This window comes from Bombina bombina, chromosome 6 (genome assembly GCF_027579735.1).
Source record: "Bombina bombina isolate aBomBom1 chromosome 6, aBomBom1.pri, whole genome shotgun sequence".
NCBI classification, from domain to species: domain Eukaryota; kingdom Metazoa; phylum Chordata; class Amphibia; order Anura; family Bombinatoridae; genus Bombina; species Bombina bombina.
This window is the reverse complement of record NC_069504.1, coordinates 1,098,437,720-1,098,462,169: the sequence shown is the minus strand read 5'-3', so window position 1 is coordinate 1,098,462,169 and position 24,450 is coordinate 1,098,437,720. Positions and strand designations below refer to the sequence as shown.

Below are 24,450 nucleotides of genomic sequence, written 5' to 3'. Positions count from 1 at the left end.
ATGAGTCCAATCACCTCCATACACTGGGCCACTAAGGGTCTCAAGGAGGCCTGGAGGGCAAGACATGCAGTAGTTAGCTTGCAGCATCTCTGATCTGTGAGAAATATTCTCATGGATATGGAGTTTATTATTGTACCCAAGAAATTCACCCTTGTACTTGGAGTAAGAGAACTCTTTTCCATGTTTATCTTCTATCCATGTGATCTGAGAAGGGACTCCGAGAGTTCTTCCTCTAGACGAAAATATGGTGCCTGTGCCAAGATATCGTCCAGGTAAGGCGCTACTGCAATACCTCGTGTTCTGGCAACGACTAGAAGAGCTCCCAGAACCTAGGCCAACCGAAAGAGCTATGAACTGTAAGTGCTGGTCCAGAAAGGCAAACCTCAAGAATTGAAAATGTTCCCTGTGTATCGGAACGTGAAGTTATGCATCCTTCAGGTCAATGGTGGTCATAAACTGTCCTTCCTGAACCAGAGGAAGTATTTACCTTATTGTATTCATCTTGAAAGAGGGAACAGTTCCCTCCTTCTTTGGAACCATGAAAAGGTTTGAATAAAACCCCACACCTCTTTCTGCTGTAGGTACCAGGAGAATTACTCCTAGAGAGCAGAGATCCCGTACGCAACCTAAAAGTCCTCTTCTGGTCTTGTAGACAGTCTGGAGAGTAGGAATCTGCCCTTGGGCTGATGAGATTTGAATCCTGAGATACAACCTCCAGGACCCAAGGATCCTGTACATCCTGGAACCAAGCGTCTGAAAAAAGAGACAGTCTGCCCCCTACTCGACCCGATTCTGGACTGAGCTGGCTTCCAAGTACTCTTGGGCTGCTCAGACTTGGATGAGGATTGCTGTTGTTGTGATTTGTCAGAACGAAAATTAGACAATTGCCGTCCCTTAGGCCTATTCTTCTTATCCTGCGGTCTAGCAGGACCGAATAAAATCTTCTCCTTGAAAGGAAGAGAAAGGAGTCTGGATTTAGAAGTCATATCCGCAGACCAAGACCAGAGAGCCCTGTGGGCTAGGACTGCAAAGCCAGAAGCCTTTGCATTTAGGCGAATAATCTGCATATTCGCGTCACAGATGAAGGAGTTAGCAATTCTCAGAGCTTTAATTCTCTCCTGAATATCCTCTAGGGTAGTTTCGACCTCAATGAGCTCAGACAGAGTGTTGCACCAATTGGTAGCTGCTCCAGCAATCACGGCTACAGCTGCCGCCAGTTGAAATAAAAACCCTGTATGTTGAAACATCTTCCTCAGAAAAGTTTCCATTTTCTTATCCATAGGCTCTCTAAAAGAAGAACTATGCTCTAGGGGGATAGTAGTACGCTTAGCCGGGGTAGAAATAGCGCCATCCACCTTAGGGATGGAGCCTCACAAATCCAATTGAGAGTCAGGGACCGGGAATATTTTTTTTATTTTTTTTTAAAGTAGACAAGGGGGAAAAAGAAGTTCCTATTCTTTCCCATTTGTTACAAATAATGTTCGCCATTTTAACTGGCACAGGAAAAGTCAGAGGGACCTTCATAAACCCTGTCTAATTTAGGGATCTTAGGTTCCTCAGGGAGTTTAGCCTCTAGAACCTCTAGCGTAGACAGATGCTCAATTTTAAATCTAAAGGAGGGTTCCTCCGCTGAAGGAAGTTTAGAAACTGAAGATTCCGACTCAGAAAGTTTACCCTCTTAAGATACAGAGGTTAACTCATCCTCGGATAGCTAGAACATAGTAGTTAAATCCAACAAATATTTAGATGACTCTAGGTCAGGACGGAGAACTATGTTTAACCTTTCTCTTACATTTGCTAGAGGGAGGTAAGGCACTCAGGGCCGCAGACACCGCTGATTGTAACTGTGCAGTAAAGTATGCAGGGAAAAAAAAACTCCAGATGGATGATTAGTTGAGCAGCGGGGAACGGCATGTTGATCAGGTAGTGTAGAAAGGGTAGTAATCTCTCAGGACACAGATTCCTGAGAGGTAGACGGGTCAAATGGGCTAATAGCGCTATGAGTATTAGCCTGCTTGTCTCCCTTCTTAGAATTTAGAACAGTGCATAGGCAAATGGAACAAAATTGAGCAGGCGGGCAAACCACAGCCTCCTCACAATATAAACAGGAATTATTTTCAGTACAGCAGGAGCGGAACCTTCTAATATAGTATCAGAGTTCTCCATAGCTAAGTATATATCCACATAATGACAGACAAAAAAAATGCTTTTATTTAAAAAATGGCACCTTCATAATCCCAATGGCTGGGGCACTCACCACCTCCTAGACTCAGACAGCTAACAGTGAAAACTCTCACCTTAGGAGTGATGTCCGCTGCAGGATCATAGGAAAATGAAAAGACCGCACCCGGTCACGCGGTGCGTAGAACAAGACTTCCCCTGCTATGAAAAAGGCACTAAGCTATTATGAGCTGCGCAACACTCAAAAACGAAAGGGAAACCTGTTTTTTCCAAGCCAAAAGCACACAGTCTATGAGTCCAAAAACTATCACAGTAAAGCAGTTATAAATAACCCCTAGCTGTTCAAATAATCTCCCTGAAGGAGATATTAACCCTTGATCCTATTGAGGCATAAAGGAGCCACACTGTGACCCTGTATAGCAAAAGTATATATAAAACGATCTTACCCTCCAGGATCCATGCTGTGGAACAGGCACAGCCTCTCAAGTGTGACAGTCTTGCAGCGACGCTCTGACATGGACTTGAGTGTGTAACAGCAAGCAGTGAAACTCGTCAACACTAATTGCTCAGGAGCTGTTAGGCGACAGTCTGGATGGGCTCACAGAAAAACTTTCCCTGCATCTCCAGACTCTAGCTTTCATCAATACTTTCACTGAGAGGTTGACATGATTACTTAAAACTCCAGTCCTTTCTTGAAGGGAACATACCCATTACAGGACTATCCAAATCTCCTGACACTTCTCTGCCATCTCCTATAGTGACAAAAGGCAAAGAATGACTGGGGGATAGGGGAAGTGGGAGGGATATTTAAGCCTTTGGCTGGGGTGTCTTTGCCTCTTCCTGGTGGCCAGGTGTTGTATTTCCCAACAGTAAGGAATGAAGTTGTGGACTCTCCCTGCTTTATGAAAGGAAATGCACCATTAAACTCTATAGGGAATTTATACATAAGCTAAAGAATTGTGATCGACCCAGTGGAGAACTGGCAACTTTTGGCCAAGGGGGGCAAGTGCTACACAGTAGCCCAGGTATATTAACCCACCCTTTTAACATACTATTTTAGATATCACAAAACAAATATGTTAGTGGACCCTTGGTTATCATGTGCATAGTAAATTTGGTACTGGTCTGAGCAGACACAGCTCTGTCAACAAGCGGGGGAATTTAAAACCTACATCTACAAGACACCCAACACACCAATTTATATAGTATGTATGTAAGTTTATATACAAATGCTACAGACAGACAGATATATATTTAAATGGCTTACTGGAAGAAAATAAATAAAATGATGCACTGGCCCTGATTCCATCACCAAGAGTAGGGTTGCCACCTGTCTGTGAATGTCCCGGACAGTTGGGTTTCCATTTGTGTGTCCGGGTTTGAAGCTGAGTCAGGCCTGGACATGCAAATGTCCGAGTTTATTGGGAAACAGCCACAGCCAAAAGGGTGACATAGTGTATTTGCAACATACTGCACATGCCTAGAGTTATTTCTCTATTGTGTGTGTGTGTGTGTCTTTGTGTGTGAGAATTTGTGTGTTTTTGTGTTTGTCAATATCTTTCTGAATGTGTGGGTCGTTGGGGCCGATTTATGTAGCTGCAAATGCAGCCAGAAACATAAGTTAAGAAGCAATGGTCTTAAGACTGCTGCTCCTTAACCTATCCGCCACCTCTGAGGCAGCGAACAGCAATTATCCCGATTGGATACGATCGGGATGATTGACAACCCCTGCTAGCGGCCAATTGGCCGCAAATATGCAGAGGGTGGCATTGCACAAGCATTTCCTACTAAATGCTTGTGCAATGATAAATGCCGACCCGACAGGGTATGCTGTCGGCATTTATCGATGTCGGGCAGACATGATCTGCTACAACCGATCATGACCGCCCGCATCTTCATAAATCAGCCCCCATGTGTGAAAGATTGTGTATTTATGTGTGTGTGAGTGTGTGTATTAGTGTGCAACAGAGAGTGTATGTGTGTGAGAGCATTAGTGCCTTTGTGTGAGAGAAAGAGTGTTTGTGAGTGTTTGTCAGTGTGTTAGACTGTGTGTGAGAGAAAGAGTATGTGTGTGTGAGTGTGTATGACAGAGTGTGTGTGTGTTAGTGTGCAACAGAGAGTGTATGTGTGTGAGAGCATTAGTGTCTTTGTGTGTGTCTGAGAGAGAAAGAGTGTGTGTGAGTGTGTGTCAGTGTGTTAGAGTGTGTGTGAGAGAGAGAAAGAGTATGTGTGTGTGAGTGTGTGTGACAGAGTGTGTGTGTTAGTGTGCAACAGAGAGTGTATGTGTGTGAGAGCATTAGTGTCTGTGTGTGTCTGAGAGAGAGAGAGAGATTATGTGTGTAAGAGAGTGTGTGTATCAGTGTGTTAGAGTGTTTGTGAGAGAGAGAAAGAGTATGCGTTTGTGTGAGAGTGTGTGTTAGTGTGTTAGAGTGTGTTAGAGAGAAAGAGTATGCGTGTGTGTGAGAGTGTGTGTGTTAGTGTGTTAGAGTGTGTTAGAGAGAAAGAGTATGTATGTAAGAGAGTGTGTGTGTCAGTGTGTTAGAGTGTGTGTGAGAGAGAGAAAGAGTATGTGTGTAAGAGAGTATGTGTGTCAGTGTGTTAGAGTGTGTGTGATAGAGAGAAAGAGTATGTGTGTAAGAGAGTATGTGTGTCAGTGTGTTAGAGTGTGTGTGATAGAGAGAAAGAGTATGTGTGTAAGAGAGTATGTGTGTCAGTGTGTTAGAGTGTGTGTGAGAGAGAGAAAGAGTATGCGTGTGTGAGAGAGTGTGTGTGTTAGTGTGCAAGAGAAGAGTGTATGTGTGTAAGAGCATTAATGCCTTTGTGTGTGTGAGAGAGAGAGATAAATAGTATGTGTGTATGTGAGTGTGTGTGAGAATGAATATCTATGCTCAAAAATGTGTTTATTTGCTATTATACACAAGAGTGTTTGGGTTTGGTCTGCCACCCTGGCCTCTGGTCCCCCCCCCCTGCATTGACTCCATATTTAGCTAGGAGCAGTAATGCAATAATTATCTAATCAGTTACAGTATATGTATATATATTGCAATAATATGTCACAAATTATTTTCTTATATTCTTTTGGTATAATGGTCCTATTTTTAAGCACACTTGTACCGGAAGCCATTCTTAGTGATATAAAGTTAGTTAAAATCAGGTGAAAAAAGTCTTAGTGCCACAACAGGCTGCAAATAAATGATCCACTTGACTGTCAGTGGGTATTGCAGATTTCTCTGGCATGCAATGGGTTAAGAAGCAACTACCATCTGAATGTGACAGACGCAGACACACATGCCTCATCTAGTTAGCACATTATCAGCACACTGGAGTTTAATTAAGAGATATATCAGATTTCATGAAACATTTGTAATATTTTCCTAGGGGGGATTTTTAACAATGGCCCATTTACCCATGAGACTAAGCCAACTCTAATACGCAATTATTCTTATTGTTTTCTAATTGGTTTATTCCTCTTAATGCAACATGTGGTGGAAAGATTATGACAACTTTTGTTAATTCAGAAAGAGTGAGCGTGATCTACTAATTCAATTTTATTAAAAGTGAAATTTAATTCTGCATATGACAGATGTGTTTATTCTGTTATGTGGTCCTATTTTTACATTTCTCTCATCAGTAAAATAATCTATTGGGATTTATCAGTGGGAATATAAAAAATCATTATTATTAAGTTCCTTGATGAATGCTGGGAAATGCTTCTATGATAAATTGGCTGTAGAGCATGTCCTTCAAGTTATTTTTTATCACAGAGAATCAATAGTGTCTCTTCCTTTACATTTATTCATTTTAACTTTACATTAAAGGGACAGTCTAGTCAAAATTAAACTTTCGTGAATCAAATAAGGCATGCAATTTAAGCAACTTTCCAAATCACTTTTATCATCAAATTTGCTTTGTTCTCTTGGTATTCTTTGTTGAAAGTGAAGCCTAGGTAGGTTTAAATGCTAATTTCTAAGCCCTTGATGGCCGTCTCTTATCTCAGTGCTTTTTGACAATATTCCACAGCTAGACTGTACTAGTTAATGTGTGCCATATAGATAACATTGTGCTTGCTCCAGTGGAGTTATTTATGAGTCAGCACTGATTGGCTAAAATGCAAGTCTGTCAAAAGAACTGAAATAAGGGGGCAGTCTGCAGAGGCTTAGATACAGGGTAAAAAGTATATTAATATAACTGTATTGGTTATGCAAAACTGGGGAATGTGTAATAAAGGGATTATCTATCATTTTAAACAATAACAATTCTGCAGTAGACTGTTGCTTTAAAGACAACAGTTGTTTACAATAGGTATAATACAAAATGTTGTCATATTTCCCACAGTCCCGTATATAATATTAAAGATAAATTGCCATCATAAGTGAGGTGACTTCACAAAAAGATGGTGGTTTTAAAATCCTCTGCAGACTGCCCCCTGACCTCAGTGCTTTTGACTTACTTGCATTTTAGCCAATCAGTGTCCAGTAACCCCACTGGAGTGAACACAATGTTATCTATATGGCACACACAAACTAACACCCTCTAGCTGTGAAAAACCATCTCCTAACCTTATATTCCTGCTTTTTCAAATAAAGATAGCAAGAGAACAAAAAAAATTAATAATGGGGTAAATTGGAAAGTTGCTTAAAATTGCTGCTCTATCTTAATCACGAAAGAAAATATTTGTGTTTAGTGTCTCTTTAAATGTATTATCTTAGCTTTTATAGCACAATGTAATTCATAGTTAGTTAACATCAGCATATACTAGAAACCAATAATTATTTACGTTTGTTCTCACATAATAGGGTAGATTTATCATAGTGTGAGCGGACATGATACAATGTAGCGTATCATGTCCGCTGCACATCGATACATTATTGCACCAGCAGTTCTTGTCAACTGCTTGTGCAATGCCGCCCCCTGCAGAGCTAGCAGGGAGTTTCAATCAACCTGATCAAATTCGATCAGGTTGATTTCTGTCCACGGCCTCAGAGCAGGCGGACAAGTTATGGAGCGGCGGTCTTTAGACCATTGCTTCATAACTTCTGTTTCCGGCGAGCCTGAAGGCTTGCACGGAAACAGGGGCATCAAGCTCCATACCGCCCCCTAAGTCTCTTGAACGGAGCATTCTATGCATTCTGTAACATAAACTTAAAGTTATAGCAAAAGTTTAACTGTTTGCTTATTACATAACTAGTCCTAAAGCCCGTGTACACGGGCCAATTTTTTAGGTACAGCGGTTTTTTCTTTCTCTCTCTCTCTCTCTCTCTCTCTCCTCTGTTACACTTGCATCACACTTGCGGCGGAGGTGCGCGTGCGAGGTCGGGTTGTACCTGCTCATCGCGCTACTGTTACAATTGAGGAGGGGCGCGTGCGAGGTCGGGTGGGTGCGCGTGCGAAGCTCTATTCTCTGCTGTGCGCTGCTTAAACTACGGCGCGTGCGAGGTCAATCTAAGGCCAAGTGTGTTTGTCTCTACTGCTCATGACGGCTTCAGACAAACACACTTGGCCTTTTATAATATAGTATAATTCTATGTAATGTGAAATGTATATATATATATATATATATATATATATATATAAAAATATTTCTCCAATGTAAAATGCAAAGGAATATTTTTAATTAATTTTTTCATGCCAGCTGCACTCAATGAGTATTTTTTTTTTTGGTGACGTTTGTGCTTACTATTTGCTAATGTTGCCTGTGAGTGAGCGCTATATAGAGAGTGAGTGGGACCACTCTCTGTGTCACTAGACTACAGAAACGTAAATGAAAAAGGGGGGGGGGGAGCTCACAACTCAATAATATAATAAAAGTATTTTTTTAATATAAAGCAAGCAAACTAAAATGTAATATAGCGTTTTACATGGGAATGTGAGCTAGGTTCTACATGTGCATTTATAAACTACAAGATTTACTATCACTTTAATTATTTCCTTGTTGAAGGTACTTATGGTTTCAGTCAATCAAATGCGCATTACAAGATGAAATTAAAAAGGGTGCACACGAGCAAAACCCGACGTGTGCTAACCAAAGGACTTTTATCATCAATTTTGTTTTTTTCTCTTGGTATTCTTAGTTGAAAGCTAAACCTAGGTAGGCTCATATGCTAATTTCTTAGCCCTTGAAGGCCACCTCTTATCTGAATGCATTTTCACAGTTTTTAACAACTAGAAGGCGTTAGTTCATGTGTGCCATATAGATAACATTAGGCTCACGTCCGTGGAGTTACCTAGGAGTCAGCACTGATTGGCTAAAATGTAAGCCTTTCAAAAAAACTGAAATAAGGAGGCAGACTTAGATACAAGGTTATGACAGAGGTACAAAGTGTATTAATATAACTGTGTTGGTTATGCAAAACTAGGGAATTGGTAATTAAGGTATTATCTATCTTTTTAAACAATAACAATTTTGGTGTAGACTGTGCCTTTAACGTATTCTCTCCATAGACTTTAATAGAGCGCAGAAGAAAAAAACACAACACTTATGTGCTTGCTAACCAGACTGGAGTTATTCATATTTTAGATTTCAGTCTTCTTTACATCCAGTAAAATGTTATTTTTATTGTAAATATATATTTCAAAATATATCTGTATATTCCTATATATATTCCTATAGATATTTAGTTATATGTATTTTACATTAACAGTAGCAGATTATAGATTATATTGGAAATATATATTTAATAATAAAAATGACATTTTTTTCTATGTGAAGACTATAGGAATGTAAAATATGCGTAACGTGATTTGAATTACTAATCTTAAAACGCGTTCTTGCAATATTAAATATAAAATATTAAGAAATATTAAGAATAATTATTAAAAATTATATTTTTACAATATGTTTAATAATTTTAAATAATTATTATTAATAACATGTGATTGCGCTGGCACAATCACATTTACGTTCAACTTGTAATACGAGTGCTCTTCTTGACATGCGCATAAACCCGATATCGCTCGCACACAATAGTTAGCGTGCACTATATAAAGTATTTGCTAAATGTCCTTTTATGCATGGTGAGCCTAAGAATTCTGTCCTATATTCTATATTGATTGCTGAGTAAATAGCCTGAACTAATACATGAAACTCCTCTGCTCATTACATCCATAAAAAGGAACACTAAAGATACAGGCAGGTCCAATATACTTCTGTTATCAAATTGTGCACAGTCTTTGTATATGCACACTTTCTGAGGCACTAACTATTGAGTATGTGCAAGAGTCCACAGTGTATACGTATACTAGTCAGTGGTTGGCTGATGGCTGTCACATGATACAGAGGGGCGGCAAGTTGAAATAGATTTTGAAATTTGTCAGAAAATATCTACTACTCATTTAAAGTTAAGATCAAGTGCTATTGCATTGTCTTTTTATTATGCGCTTGCTGATCATGCAATTCTACTGTGCTTAAAGGGACATGAAACCCAAAATGTATCTTTCATGATTCAGATAGAGCTTTTAATTTTAAACAACATTTTTAATGTACTTATATTATGTAATTAGCTTTATTTTCTTGGCATCCTTTGTTAAAGGATCAGTAATGCACTATTGGGAGCTAGCTGAAAGTCAATAGCAAGAGGCGTATTTTTTAGAGCCACCAATGAGCAGCTTCGGAGCCTACCTAGGTATACTTTTAAAAAAATGGATACAAAGAGAGAACACAACAAATTCGATAATAGAAATAAACTGCAAAGCTATTTAAAATTGCATGTTCTATCTGAATAATGAAAGAATAAAATTGGGTTTCATGTCCCTTTAATGGTCCTTTAAAAAAATCTGACAGTTTCAGCCTGAAAATATATTTATTGTTAAACCTTTAACAGTAGCATGCTCCCCACTTGCAGAGCGGATTTATAGACGCATACGGCCTTGTTATTATCACCTAGTTCCTGTTTACTAAGGAACTTTATGTGGCCTATGTCTGAGCTTTTGATTAGGAGATTTACCTGTTTAAAGGGACAGTCTACAATAGAATTGCTATTGTTTTAAAAGATAGATAATCCCTTTATTACCCATTCTCCAGTTTTGCATAACCAACACTGTTATATTAATATACGTTTTACCTCTGTGATTACCTTGTATCTAAGCATGTTCTGACAGCCCCCTGATCACATGACTTTTTATTTATTATCTATTTACTCGCATTTAGTACTGTGGATAACTCTACGAGTGTGAACACAATGTTATCTATATGGCCCACATGAACTAGCAGTCTCCTGTTGTGAAAAGCTAATAAAAAAGTATGTGATAAGAGGCTGTCTGTAGTGCCTTAGAAACAGGCAGAAATGTAGAGGTTTAAATATTATAAAGTATATTAATATAACAATGTTGGTTGTGCAAAGCTGGGGAATGGGTAGTAAAGGTGTTATCTATCTTTTTAAACAATAACAATTTTAGTGTAGACTGCCCCTTTAACTGTTTGTTTATCTGACCTCACGTGTTAGTAAAATGAAAAGATTGAGGAGACACTTATATGCATATGCAAAAACATGAGTATGCGGCTCTAACACATATTTATTGACAGCTCCCGTTATATTTAACTCACACAAAACAACTAATTAGTAATGCTCACCACATCTAATTAAATAGAAGAAAGCTGTACTATGTATAGTACTGAGTAACCCATTATTATAGTCAGTTACTATTATTATTAGTTATTTGTAGAGCGCCAACAGATTCGGCAGCGCAAAAAACATGAGTCTAATATGAAAGGTAATAATTATAGGAAACACAGGGATAGAGGGTCCTGCCCAGAGTTTTTCTGTTGTAAATCAGCTTTCATGAAGGTGATCTGCAAAGCAGCTGGGCTCATAGGCTTACATGCTAAGGGGGTTCAAGGGGAAAACTAAAGGAAGAGCGGAACTAATATAAGAAAATGTTAGTGTATATTTTATGCATCCCTGATCAGTAGAGTCCTTAAAGGGACATGAAACCCAACATTTTTCTTTTATGATTCAGATAGAGAATACAATTTTAAACAACTTTCCAATTTACTTCTATTATTTATTTTGCTTCCTTCTCTTGTTATCCTTTGCTGAAAGGTTTATCTAGGTAAGCTCAGAAGCAGCAAAGAACCTAGGTTCTCGTTGTTGATTGGTGGCTGCAGATATATATCGATTGTCATTGGCTCACCCATGTGTTTAGTTAGAAATCATTAGTGCACTGCTGCTCCTTCAACAAATAATACCAAGAGAATGAAGCAAATTAGATAATAGAAGTAAATTAGAAAGTTGTTTAAAATTGTATTCTCTATCTGAATCATGAAAGAATTTTGGGGGGTTTCTTGTCCCTTTAAGGAGCGCTAACCCATTAATACCTTCACACACTTACTTTGCTACAACCAGTAGATTTTCATACAGTACCTGATGTGCCCAGGGATATATATGTATATATATATATATATATATATATATATATATGTATATATATATATATATATATTCTATTTTGTTTGCAGGTCATGCCCTTAAATTATATGTAATTACAAACATGCTTATTAATTCTGTAACCTGTTTACATTTGTGACTTCAGCTGAACTAGACAATTAACCAGGACGAATGTCCTTGGAAATGTGATTTAAAAGATTATTTGTTATAAACCTACATTAATACGCTTATCATTTTTCCTAAATTAATGTATATGTTCAGCAGATGGTGTTAGCTGAAAGCAGGTACGGTACATATGCAAAACTGTTCCTACGTTCATTGCAGGTTTGTTAGATGTGGTTTTCTATGTAAATTATTTATAGAATTTACCACTGTAGTAGGAAAAAGGGACTGTTTTTAAGAGATATACACAGTTTCACTTTTTTCTGCACCATATGTGTAATGCGTAGGTGCATATGGGGCCTTTTACATTTACCTGACACTGGACATAAGTTTCAATTATTTTGTATAGATATTACTAGACAGTCTGCTAAAATACAGGACTGCCTGGTTGAATAATTTATAGCAATCCAAATTGACTGACTATAAACTAAATCCCCCTTGATTATAACTCTACACATGACAGTTATAAAAAATATAAAATGTATTATCTTAAATCAGTGTTATTTTTATCATATAAACATAGTATAACCTCACTCATACACTGAACAGGGAGAGAGATTTAATGTATCGTATTTCTACCCCCCCCCCCCCTTAATTTCAAAAACCTTCCCTATTTAAAGTATTGTTTCCTAAAGATGTTTGTAACTCAGACCTAGAGGTATTGAGAATTATAATTATGGCAATTTACTTCAAATGTTATTGGACTTCAGTAGACCATCAGTAGATTCCTTTTATTAAATAGCTTCCTATATACCTCTTCTTAGATTCTGGGAAGGATTAATAATTATAATATATTAATTATGAAATAACATAAAATTAATTTAATGAACAGTACAAATTCTATCAGCAGATGGCTCTTGTATATAATACAACAATAAGACATTACTGTTATATTATTACGTTTTTGTCATTACCTCTAAACCACAATTACAACCCTATTTTGTAGATAAAACAGAACAGGTCCAGTTGCTAATTGCACATTATTATACAGTAAATGCTGCTGGCCAGTTTTTAGCACATTGTATATATAGATATGGTCTTGTACTACTATTTTAAAATCGTGACTTGTTTCCCTCCTTTTTTTAGGTTGAATACGAAGGACTGAAACATGAGATTAAACGTTTCGAGGAAGAAACAGTGCTACTCAACAGTCAACTGGAAGACGCCATTCGGCTAAAGGAGATTTCAGAACACCAATTGGAGGAAGCGCTGGAAACGCTAAAGAATGAAAGGGAACAAAAGAACAATTTAAGGAAAGAACTTTCTCAATATATTAACATCAATGATAGCATGTATAACAGTCACATTAATATTGCAGTAGATGGACTCAAGTTTACTGAGGATGGCAGTGAGTCTAACAACGAGGATAAGATGAATGGACACATCCACGCTCCTATCGTAAAATTAAATGGAGATTATCGGACTCAGACTGTTAGAAAGGGGGAATCACTGCACCCTGTCTCAGATCTGTTCAGCGAACTGAATATTTCTGAGATGCAGAAATTGAAGCAGCAACTCATTCAGGTAGGACTGAGCATGAAAAATTGTTGTCAGAATATTTTTTTCACTATTTTCTACAGGGGTTCTTAACATTTTATCAATTACAGATGCCCTCTATGGATTGCCCAATATGTCCCTATTCCCCCTTAGCCAGACTGTCAAAATAATCATCATCACCAGTCCCCATTGGTACTAGGAGGAATTTAAAAGACGCCAATAGCTTTCTTTTATTTTACATGTGGATAGTTAGGAACAGAACAGCTGAATGAAAATTATAAGGATTTTACCATATTTATTTCTATAAAAATAGCAAATCACAAATACCCAAACTAGCTACAACTAGGGGAATGTTTACTGTTGATTCACTGCAATCAAACCATGAAATTAAGGTATAGATAATGATGATAATTAATAATCTAATCTAATATATAGATTTGAATCATTAAGAGACCCAGTACCATACCCCCAACATTTGGTCTGCATACCTCTATGGATACCCCTGGTTAAGAAACCCTAATTTACTATCTATTTTTTTTTTGTTAACTTCATTAACCAGGCATGGAAGTCTCAATCAAAGTTTTATCGTTTAGATAGAGCATATTTTTTTAAGTTTCCTATTTTCTTCTATCAATTGTACCTTTTTCTCTTAGTATCCTTTTCATAAGAGCATACTGAGGTAGGCCAGTGCTCAAGACTCATAAATGCTCCTGTGCCTTCTTTATTATGCTTTCATGAAAAAGAGCTACAACAACAAAAGATACCAAGAGAAAGAGGTACATTAGACAGTAAATTTGAAAGTTGTTTATTTTTTATTTTTTTTATTCTCTAATCATGTAAGTTTATTATTAAATTCCATGTCCCTTTAACAGACAGTGTTCCATTCGACATATTAATGCCTATTAAAGGGACACTAAAATAAAAAATCAAAGTTTCATGAATCAAGTGGAGCATACACTGAACGGGGAGATAGGGGTAATTTGTGATTTTTCTAAACACCCCCCTAATTTCAAAAAACCTTTCCTGTTTAAAGTATGGTGTCCTACAGATGTTTGTGACTCAGACCTAGAGGCATTGAGAATTATAATCCTGGCAATTTACTTCTAATGTTATTGGACCTCAGCAGACCATCAGCAGATTCATTTTATTAAATAGCTTCCTATATACCTGTTCTTAGATTCTGGGATAAATGATTAATTATAACAAAACAACAAAGAAAATGAAACAATAAATATTTTATAGCAATTAATAAAACATAAATTTACTGTTACTATGTCATTTAAATATGTTAATATTTGTTCCTATACCCGTTTTTGTTACTTTTTTGGGGCTGTATATTTTAAGGTTGTATTAATATAAACGGTTCCCATTTTGCCAAAGCCCCTAATATTGCTTTCATTCCACCTCTGTGTATCATGTTCAATTCGGACATTGTATATTAATTCCACATAATGATGTAAAAACGTGTGTGTTACAATAAATATATCATATATACAAACAGATAAATATGTGAAAAGTGCTGTTACGGTACCAACAGGATACCAAGGGTTAATACCAGATGGAGGATGCCCTGAATGTGAGATCAACAACTCACAACCCAGCCAGTTTTTCCCCTCAAACATGAGACCAGGCTCCACATTGCAGGTTTAAAACAGAATGTCATTTATTAAAGGCTATATGCCTAGTATTTATGCAGGTCTGACCCCAGCTGGGGGGTTGAAAGAATATTGTACATTAGATAGAGAGCAAACGCCCTTTGACAGGCCACAATAGAAATTACATTACTTAAGCAGATAACAATTTAAACACAAGAAAACAATGCAGTCCATGTTATCAACTAGCAGTCTGACTCTGGAGATGATTAGACAATGGGAATGTTTATCACTAAACTTAATTAGAGCACACAATAGCTGATGCCAGCAACCTTGTATTTAGAAAATAGCTTCTGAAAGCTGAACAACGTTAACTCTTTCAGTTCTGACCGAAGGGTCTGTCACATATACATAGCACATAATACAGCCTATAGACAACCTTTCTTACATTATAGTCCAGAAGTGGCTAGGTTTGCCACAAGTGCTTTGAAGCGTGCTCTGTTTTTATCTGTAATGTTATATGTGCAATATGCGATTATTATAAGGACTTAAATTCTATTGGCTAAAAACTATGTGTCAGGGTTTTTTCCCTGTTTTGTTTGCCATGTGCTGCTGGCAGCCATTTTACTCACCTCTCTTGCTGACTATGGTGCATTGTGGGGGATGCTGCTCATTTCCTGCACTTCCTTTTATGGCCAGAATGGTGTGCATCATCCGTGTGAGACAGGATGCAGTCTCAGAATTGTGATGTCATCACTTATTATTTAAAGGTCCTCTGTTCAGTATGCTTTGCCTTTGCGTTGTCTCAGACCTGTTTGTGAGAGTTCCTGTGTATTACCTGTTCCTGATTCCGGCTCGTCTGACTATTTGCTTTGGCTCCTGACTCGGCTTGTCTGACTACCAGCTCTGGTTTTGACTCCTGGCTTGTTATTTGACTTGTGGACTTTTTATTATTTTTTGCTATTAATAAAGGTGTGATTATTTTTGCACTTCTCCTCTCAGTCTGATTCCTGGCACCCTGACACTATGTCAGCCATAAATGCTCCAAATATATAGGCTACTACAGCCGATGGGGGCGACAATAGAAATGCCAAAAAAGGGAGTTACCGATACTTGAGGGATCCAACCTGATGAAGGGGAGTGTGCCTGAAACGCGTTGTGAGTAAGCAATCTGGCCAGGTAAGTGTTGGCTACTCTTACTTTTTCAAACATATGCAATATATTTTGCTTTGTTTTCATCTTATTTGGTTTTGTTTAAATTATATTCAATTTTATGGTGATCTGTTGAGACCCTGTAATCTGAATTCAACCAGTCAGTGTACTTAATAGGGTCCTTTATTTTCTCATATTTTATCTGTTTGTGTATATGATGTATTTATTTTAACACACACGTTTAACATCATTATGTGGAATTAATGTTTTACCATTTAGATTAAATCTAGACAGTAATATATGCCTGGTGTAACAAATGTAAATGTGATTGTCTCCTTGCGGATGATATAGTAGATTTTGTTCTACTTTGTTTAAGCTATTTTTAAAACCTTAATTTATATCAAATATTCACCTTTTATGCCATTTCTGTGCCATTATCCTGAGATTTGCCGTCCACCTTCCTGTATTAAACATTTATACTAAAAGAATAACTTGTAACAACCAGAGGTCTATACATGAATCAAATGTTTAATAAAGTCTTTTGTATGCTCAATTTCAGAGGCACTAGCTCCAACTGAGTATGTGCAAGAGTTCACAGTATATACATACAGGCCCAGACTGACCATAAGGCATACCGGGCAAATGCCTGGGGGGCCAAGCTCTTATGTGCGCCTTGCTGCTATATACAACCCTCTCTAAATATGGGTAACAATAGGAAAGCTGTTACAATCTGCCTATTTTGTAAAGCACAAAGTACATTTTTTGTCTGGCTGTTAAGCAAAGGTGCTGCAGGATGAAAGATCTGGTGTATTATGGATACCTAGCTGAGGCCAGATATGAGCTGCTTCACCTTTAAATGACTGGGCCTATTTTTGGTCCCAGTCCTGTATATATATATATATATATATATATATATATATATATATATATATATATATATATATATATATATATATAATATAATATATATCTATGTTTTATGATTGGCTGATGTCTTTCACAGGGGGCAGGGAAAATGGAGGTAAAAAAATTCTCATTTGAAAGTCAGACTAAGTGATATTGCACTGACTTTTGATTAAACATTTGTTGATTTTGCAATTCTACTGTATTCAGTTGTTCTTTCAGATGACATATTCTACTGGCTGCGTAAATTCATTTTTTTTTTTAAAGGTTTTTATTGAGGTTAAAAGGAAAGCATTACATATATGCAACATAGGTAACAAAAAGACAAAAAAAAAAGACAATGCAAACATACAAACAGATCTGTTACATCGCAACAACATTTCTGTAGGCATAAAATAAAGTAAACCTCATTTTTTCTTTTAATTTGAGGGATGGGAGGGTTCTCCTTTGAGCTTAGAGGTATCCTTTGGACCTCAACTCGCTAGCAATGAGTTACATATATTGAGGAACCCAACTAACATTATCAATGATTATCCTAAAAGTTATAGAGCATATGGAGAGATATGTTACCTCTATTCCATTCATATAATGAAAACTAGAATATACATAAACTTAAGCAGAATAGTAACTCTTATGTTGTCCCACAGTTATTATAGGTATCATATAAGCCCTGCTAATGATAATGAGCACTATAAAGGGGGGAGGGAGGGGGAAGGAGTCCAAGCAATGTCATAGTTAAAACTGTCAGCCAAAGTTAAGTCTGATCCCATATATAACAGAGTTGCATTATAAAACCAGGAGAGCTTCAAGTTTCCAGAGAAAATATATACTATATAACTATATAGGTTGTAGTATGCCTTGCCAACATATTTCTATTGATCCCATAGGTACACTTGGAGCATAACACATCAGTTAACATGTATAATATAAACAGTGACATTCACTAGTTCTTTTTAACATCAGCTTTAGTAGGTAGGAGGCAAAAGAAAAAAGAAAAAAAAACAGAATATATATATATATATATATATATATATATATAAATACCTAGTTGTGACCCACAGATGTATAAGTAGAAGAGATCTCTGTAGAGGGCAGCTCAACAAATGTGTAGCTGGGAATCTTGGAGGAAACACAAGTAGTATAATGAGCTAAGCCAGACGTGCACTGGAATATGTAACATATAAAATATAGTTAAACCTTTACTCCTCTCCGGTGGTGAAAAGTAGTAATTACATCTGCCATTAAAAAATATAATTTTAAATCTAAATTCCGCAATGTGGAGTATTTTCATAGAAATGGCTCAACTAATTGAGATCTATGGGGCTTAACATGGTAGATTTTCTGCATATCTATCGCAGGTAGCTACTATTAAAGAGAACACAACATGGCATAAAACATCTATAAGCTTTAAGAGAAAAATTAACAAACAACTAAATAAGAACATTGCTGATATTGTGCTCTGCCTGTAACAGTCATCTAAACAACACTACCACAGCAAGTAACCAACTTAAATTTTGCACACAACGGTACTCACTGTAGACTAGTATGCCAGTATGCAAGAGGTTGACTTTAGGTACAAGAAAGAAGAGCAAAGATTGAAAATTGCAAGTCCCGGATTTGGGTTCCTACCCTGCAGTACTTCAATGGAGATAGACCCCATACCTGTTCAGTGTGACCCGGTGTGAGAATGACTGCCCCATGCAACCCCAGACACTGAGCTCCTGAGTTCCCTGATGTACTCTTAACAGAGCGGTAAGCCAATTCTACATCGCTCTGTTAGATCTGGGCACCTCTTCAATCTGGGCTGCTGAATCTGGATTACACCCAGTCTGCTCCGGCTGATCAGAGGAGGTCTGGTATATACCCACATACTGTGGATACTCGCAGGAGGCTTGCTGGCCTGCTTTCATATCAGGATGACTATAGGTAGGAGGTGGCGAGTGTCGAGACCCTATGTAGACACCATTCATATGGAGCTCCACATCTGCAGCGACTCTGCTACGCCTGTTGTAAATGACTTCTCGAATTGAGCCAAAAGCTTCGTGCAGCATTTCTGTGAAGGCTGTCTGGTGAGATTCCAGAAGCTTGCTTAGTTCCAAAACAATTGCTTCCGTCGCCGCCATTGCTCAGACGAGTGGTATTGTCACCTTTCTATTTGAAAGTACTTAGGTGGTTTTTGAGGATAGTGTAAGGCAGCACTATTCACTGCTTATAACACCGGATCCTTTGAATCTAGGGGGGGGGGATGTGTGGCAGCCCCAGCAGTGAAGAAAAACAGAAATACCACACAGTTCTCCCTACCATGCGGTCTGTCCCCCGCCGCTTAGCTGAAGAGCATAGGGTTGGCCAGCTTTTTTTTTTTTTTTTTTTTAAAAAAAAAGAGTTTTCTAATATCTCCCAGGGCTTCCCAAGAGACTGTAGCTTAATACTTTGGTGTAGGAAACCATTTAAGTAGTAATTAATTCTTCAAAACCTAATGTAAATCAGGAGCTCCTCCAAAACATGACCTCCCACAACAGCTGTAGGCTCTGCCCCCCCCCCCCCCGCGTAAATTCCTTTTAATGAAACATCAGCTCTAACACCGGCTTAGGCAGTGCCAACGTATCCAGTAGGCACAGTGCTAAGTGCCCACAAAAATGAAGGGAAAAACATTTGGGGTTGAAGAGTTTTATTTTTATTCTCACATACAAAATCCCTAATCCAAATAGATAATAACTGATGTGCATATACTGCATATATTGCGTGCACAGTAAACATATATCACTGAAACAGTCAGCTTTTACTAGCAGCAAAAATACTTCTTCACAAAGGGCATTTGTATACACTTATATTTTGAGTTTTATTTACCTTAAAAGGAGATGGTGCTGTCAAATTGTCTCACATTTAATGTGTTTCCAATCATTCATTTTGCAGGAGTGTATTCATTTATTTACAAATAGCAACTTTATTTTGTCATTTTAAATAGCTACTTTCCATCTTAATATGGGAAGAGTCCACAGCTGCATTCCTTACTTTGGGGAAATACTGAACCTGGCCACCAGGAGGAGGCAAAGACACCCCAGCCAAAGGCTTAAATACCTCCCCCACTTCCTCATAACCCCAGTCATTCTTTGCCTTTTGTCACAGGAGGTTGACAGAGAAGTGTTAGAAGATTTCGAAATAGTCTCTTGTGGAGGGTAGTACTCTTCGAGATGGGACTGGAGTTTTAAGTAGTCCTGTCAGCCTCTCAGTGAGAGCATGGATGAAAGTTAGAGTCCGGAGATGCAGGGAGAGTCTTTCTGCGAAACCATCCCGACTCATATTAACAGCTCCATAGGCAATTAGCGTTGACGTGTTTCGCTGCCTCCTTTCTTCATTCAAGTCCATGTCAGAAGCGATGCTACTATCTGTCACAATTGAAGGGCCCTGTTCCACAGCGTAGATTCTGGTAAGATTGTTTCATATTTTATACATGTATGATAACGCAAGAAGACAGGGTCACAGTTTGACTCCTTTTATCTGTATAGAATCAAGGGTTAATATATCCTTAGGTGGATTATTGAACATAGGGGAATAATCTTATAAATTTATTTTATTTTATGCTGATTTTATGTGTGAGATGTTATGGGCTCATAGGCTGTTATGGAATATACAGGTTTCACTTTCACTTTGAAACAGTGATGTGCAGTCACTAGAGGCAGGTGAGGCAGTGCTTCACCTCTCATATGGGCAAAAATATATTTTTTTTATTGGCTTTAAAAAAAAAATTGTAAATTTTTTCCCCCAGCATTTTTTTTCCTCACAGCTATATGTTGTGCAATGAAGAGGCACAATCAGGTCTGCCCACCATTACACAACATGCTGCGCCATCTACTGGATGCAAGTGGTTAAGATCATTGCATGGCTCATTAACTGCTTATTTGAGGCAGTCCTATTTGGGCTGAACCAATCCAGTGAGAGGCATTAGTAAGTGGAACATAGGGTTGGGGCTGGATGTTAAATCATATAAAACAAAACAAAAATGCAAAAAAACAACTTTCATATATTTTGTTGCTGTCCTGTGAACCTGCTAGCTTTGCTAAAGTGAAAAAGAGAGTTCTGTTCTTCCCCTCTAAGTGCAGTGGAATGTGCCACTGTCACTTCCTGAATCCTTACAGAGCAGGAGAGAGGCACAGAGAGCAGTGTTTCACCCACATCTTATTAAAGTAAGATTTTACTGAAAGATTCTGTTAGTTAAAATGATAATTTAATGAATGTGGTTTAGTGTTTTTTTTACTCTTTTACAGCAAAGGATCGTTTTTGTATTTTGTTTACTCAAACTTTACACCCACTAACTTAGCAGCTTGCCTCTGTACTTCACACTAAATTATAGACTAATTTTCTGAACTCTGTGTAGCTCTGCTGTTTTATTACTTTAAAATGCAGTGGTCCCCCCCCCCCCCCTTGTGTGTGTGTGTGTGTGTGTGTCTCTCTCTCTATCCATCTCTCTCCTTATGTGTTGTTCTCCCCCATGGTCTCTTTCTCTCTCTGTCTCTCTTCCTCCCCCTCTGACTCTCATCCCTTATGTAATGAAAGAATCTATAAGCATAATTTGCAGCATTAAAGTAAAATGTATGTTTTAAACATATTTTAATGGGCATGGATTTCTAGATCTCATAATCAGAGCAAGCATTGTGTTATCTGGCAAGAGTTTCTGTTACAATCCTTTTAGACTAAAATCAGATGTTTACTAAGTTGACCAGTTTTCCAAGACACCATTTAAAGAGACATGAAACCCATATGCAAATTTAAATAACTTTCCAATTTACATCTAATATCTAATTTTCTTTATTCTTTTGATGTCCTTTGTTGAAAATCATATCTAAATATGCTCAGTAGCTGCTGATTGGTGGCTGCACATAGATACCTCATGTGATTGGCTCACCCATGTGCATTGCTATTTCTTCAACAAAGGATATCTAAAGAATGAAGGCGTATCCTAGCCACTGCCTCACCATCCTCTGACGTCACTGCACGTCACTGCTTTGAAAGCCATGCAGATTACACGCTTGGCACGCTTTCTCATAGCAGGGACAGTCCTGCATTGTGCACCATGTGATTCATTCCCTTTTTCCTGACCAGGTGTCTATCAGAGAGGAGTCATAAATCTCTGTACTGTCTGGGTCATAGGAGGTGGTGAGTGCCCCAGCCATTGGGGTATAAGGGTGCAGTTTTTTTGAATAAAATAAGATGTTTTATTTCTCTAGTTCTCCGGTTATTGCACTAGCGATGGAGGATTCTGTTACTTTAGAGGGCACTCCCTCTATTCCTAATGAGTAATTCATGTTTATATGGTGAGGAGGCCTTAGTTCCGCCCTCTCAATATGTTCCATATGATTTGATAATGTGATAATATCAAACATGATGTTTGATACCACGGAGCCGTCCACCTCTGAGGAGTTGTCATCCAGTGAGGTGCGTACCCTACATTGTTATATCTCTACACATGCAGTTTCCCATAGCATTGCTGATCCTCCATTTGGAGGGGGCCTTTTTTCACTAGACGTTACTGCGCAGTTCAGACGACGGTGTCTGCACCCTTTAATGCTTTACCTCGCCCTGCTAAGCGCAAGCGAAAGGTTACATATTGCTCTCCTTCCCAGAGTACATCAGATAATTTATTGGATTTAACTGAGGATTATCCGAGGATGAAGTTCTTTCTGAGACTTCAGAGTATGAACATTCTGGGTCGGAGTCTGCTGCCTCTAAACCTCCGGCTGCGGAGGAACCAGACTTTAGTTTAGGAATTTTTGCTTTCTTCTAAAGGAAGTTTTTGGTGAATTCAGAGGTTCCAGAGGCCAAATTGCCTGATGAATCTTTAATTCCTAAATTGGATAGAGTTTGAGGACAGGGTGGTACCTTATCCTTTCCTGCTCCTGTTAGATGGCAAACATTATTAAGAATGAATGGGACAGGATTGGATTCCTTTTCCCCCTCTTCTCCCTTTAACAAGTTGTCCCCGGTCCTGGACTCTCAATAGAGTTGTGAGGTTCCGTCCCTAAATGGAATGGCGTTATATTTTACCCTTGTTAAACGTACTACTATCCTGCTTGAGGGCGGCAGCTGTTGCCGCGGTTACTGGAGAAACTACCTTCTGATGTGACTCCTTATAGGATTTGATCGGGGTGGAGGATCCCCTCGACGTTACTCAGAAAAGATTTACGTCCTTGGGGGTTGTTAATTCTTTTATCTGTGCTGCTATTAGGCAGTTTATTTGCTTGAATGCTATGGCTTCAGCTTTTTCTGTTCAGGCCCGTCGGGCTCTGGCTGAAGTCATGGTCTGCGGATAGGACTTCTTAGTCTAGACTTTTTCCCTCCCTTTAAGGGAATGATTTTGTCTGGTCCAGTCCTGGACTCAATTATCTCCTTGGTCACAGGGGGCAAGGGTGCCCTCCTACTGCAAGAGTATATGAACTAATCTAAGGGACGATTTTCGTTCTTTTCGTTCTGATAAAACTCATGTTAGCAGTCCTCCGCTAAGCCAGAGCAAACCAATAGCTCTAGGAAGCCGGCTCAGTCCTGGAATAAATCCAAGCAGAGCAAGAAGACCGCCGAGTCTACGTCAGCTTTTCAGCTCTTTTCAGTCGCTTGGTTCAGGGACGAGCAGGATCCATGGGTCCTGGAGGTCATAGCTCAGGGTTAAAAGATAGGTTTTAAGTCTCAGCCACCCAAGGGCATATTCCTCCTGTCTTCCTGACCAGAAAGGAGGGAAGCCTTTCTGGGGTGTGTATGGGATCTGTCCTCTAGGAGTTATTGTCCCGGTGCGTATCGCAGTGAGAGGTTTGTGATATTATTCAAACCTTTTCGTGGTCCCTAACAAGGAGGGAACTTTCTGTCCAATTCTGGACCTAAAGTGCTTAAGCAGGTTTTTAAATGTCCCCTCGTTTAAGATGGAGACAATAAGGTCCATTCTTCCCCTCGTTTAAGAGGGGTAGCTCATGACCACAATAGATCTGAAGGATGCTCCCTTCTTGTACCAATCCTCAAGGACCCCTTCCAGTTCCTAAGGTTTGCATTCCTGGACCAGTTTATTGCCCTTCTGTTTGGTCTAGCTAAAGAAATTTTTCGAAGAGTGGACCATTCAGAGTATCTCCTCTGTCTTCTTCGATCCCATGGATGGCAGATAATCTAGAGAGAGTTCTCTTGTATCAAGTACCAGGGTAGAATTCTCGGGTACCATAATAGTCTCCATAGACATGATAATATTTGTAATAGACCAGAGACGTTGCAAGCTAGCTTCAACATGTCTTGCCCTCCAGATCTCCTTAAGGCCACCTGTGGCTCGGTGTATGGAGGTGATTGGTCTCATAGTGTCCAGCTTGGACATAATTTCCTTTGCCAGGCTTTACCTCAGACTGTTGCAACTGTGCATTCTGAACTAATGGAACGGCGATCATTCGGATCTGTCTCAACAGATTTCTCTGGACAACCATTCGAGAGAATCACTCTCTTGGTGGGTTTGTCCGGATCATTTGTCCTGAGGGAAGTCCGTCTCAAGACCATCCTGGGTGATTGTGACTACGGTTGCGAGTCTGTCAGGATGGGGAGCTGTTTCGGGTGCG

At 38.6% G+C, this 24,450-nt stretch overlaps 1 protein-coding gene across 1 annotated transcript in view; it reads left to right on the top strand.

The window, feature by feature from the left end:
* The window catches only part of BICD1 (BICD cargo adaptor 1), a 672,372-nt gene that overhangs the window by 413,966 nt on the left and 233,956 nt on the right, over nt 1-24,450 (top strand). The window contains 1 exon segment of the mRNA XM_053719022.1: nt 12,813-13,250. Coding sequence (XP_053574997.1) covers nt 12,813-13,250 — 438 coding nt within the window.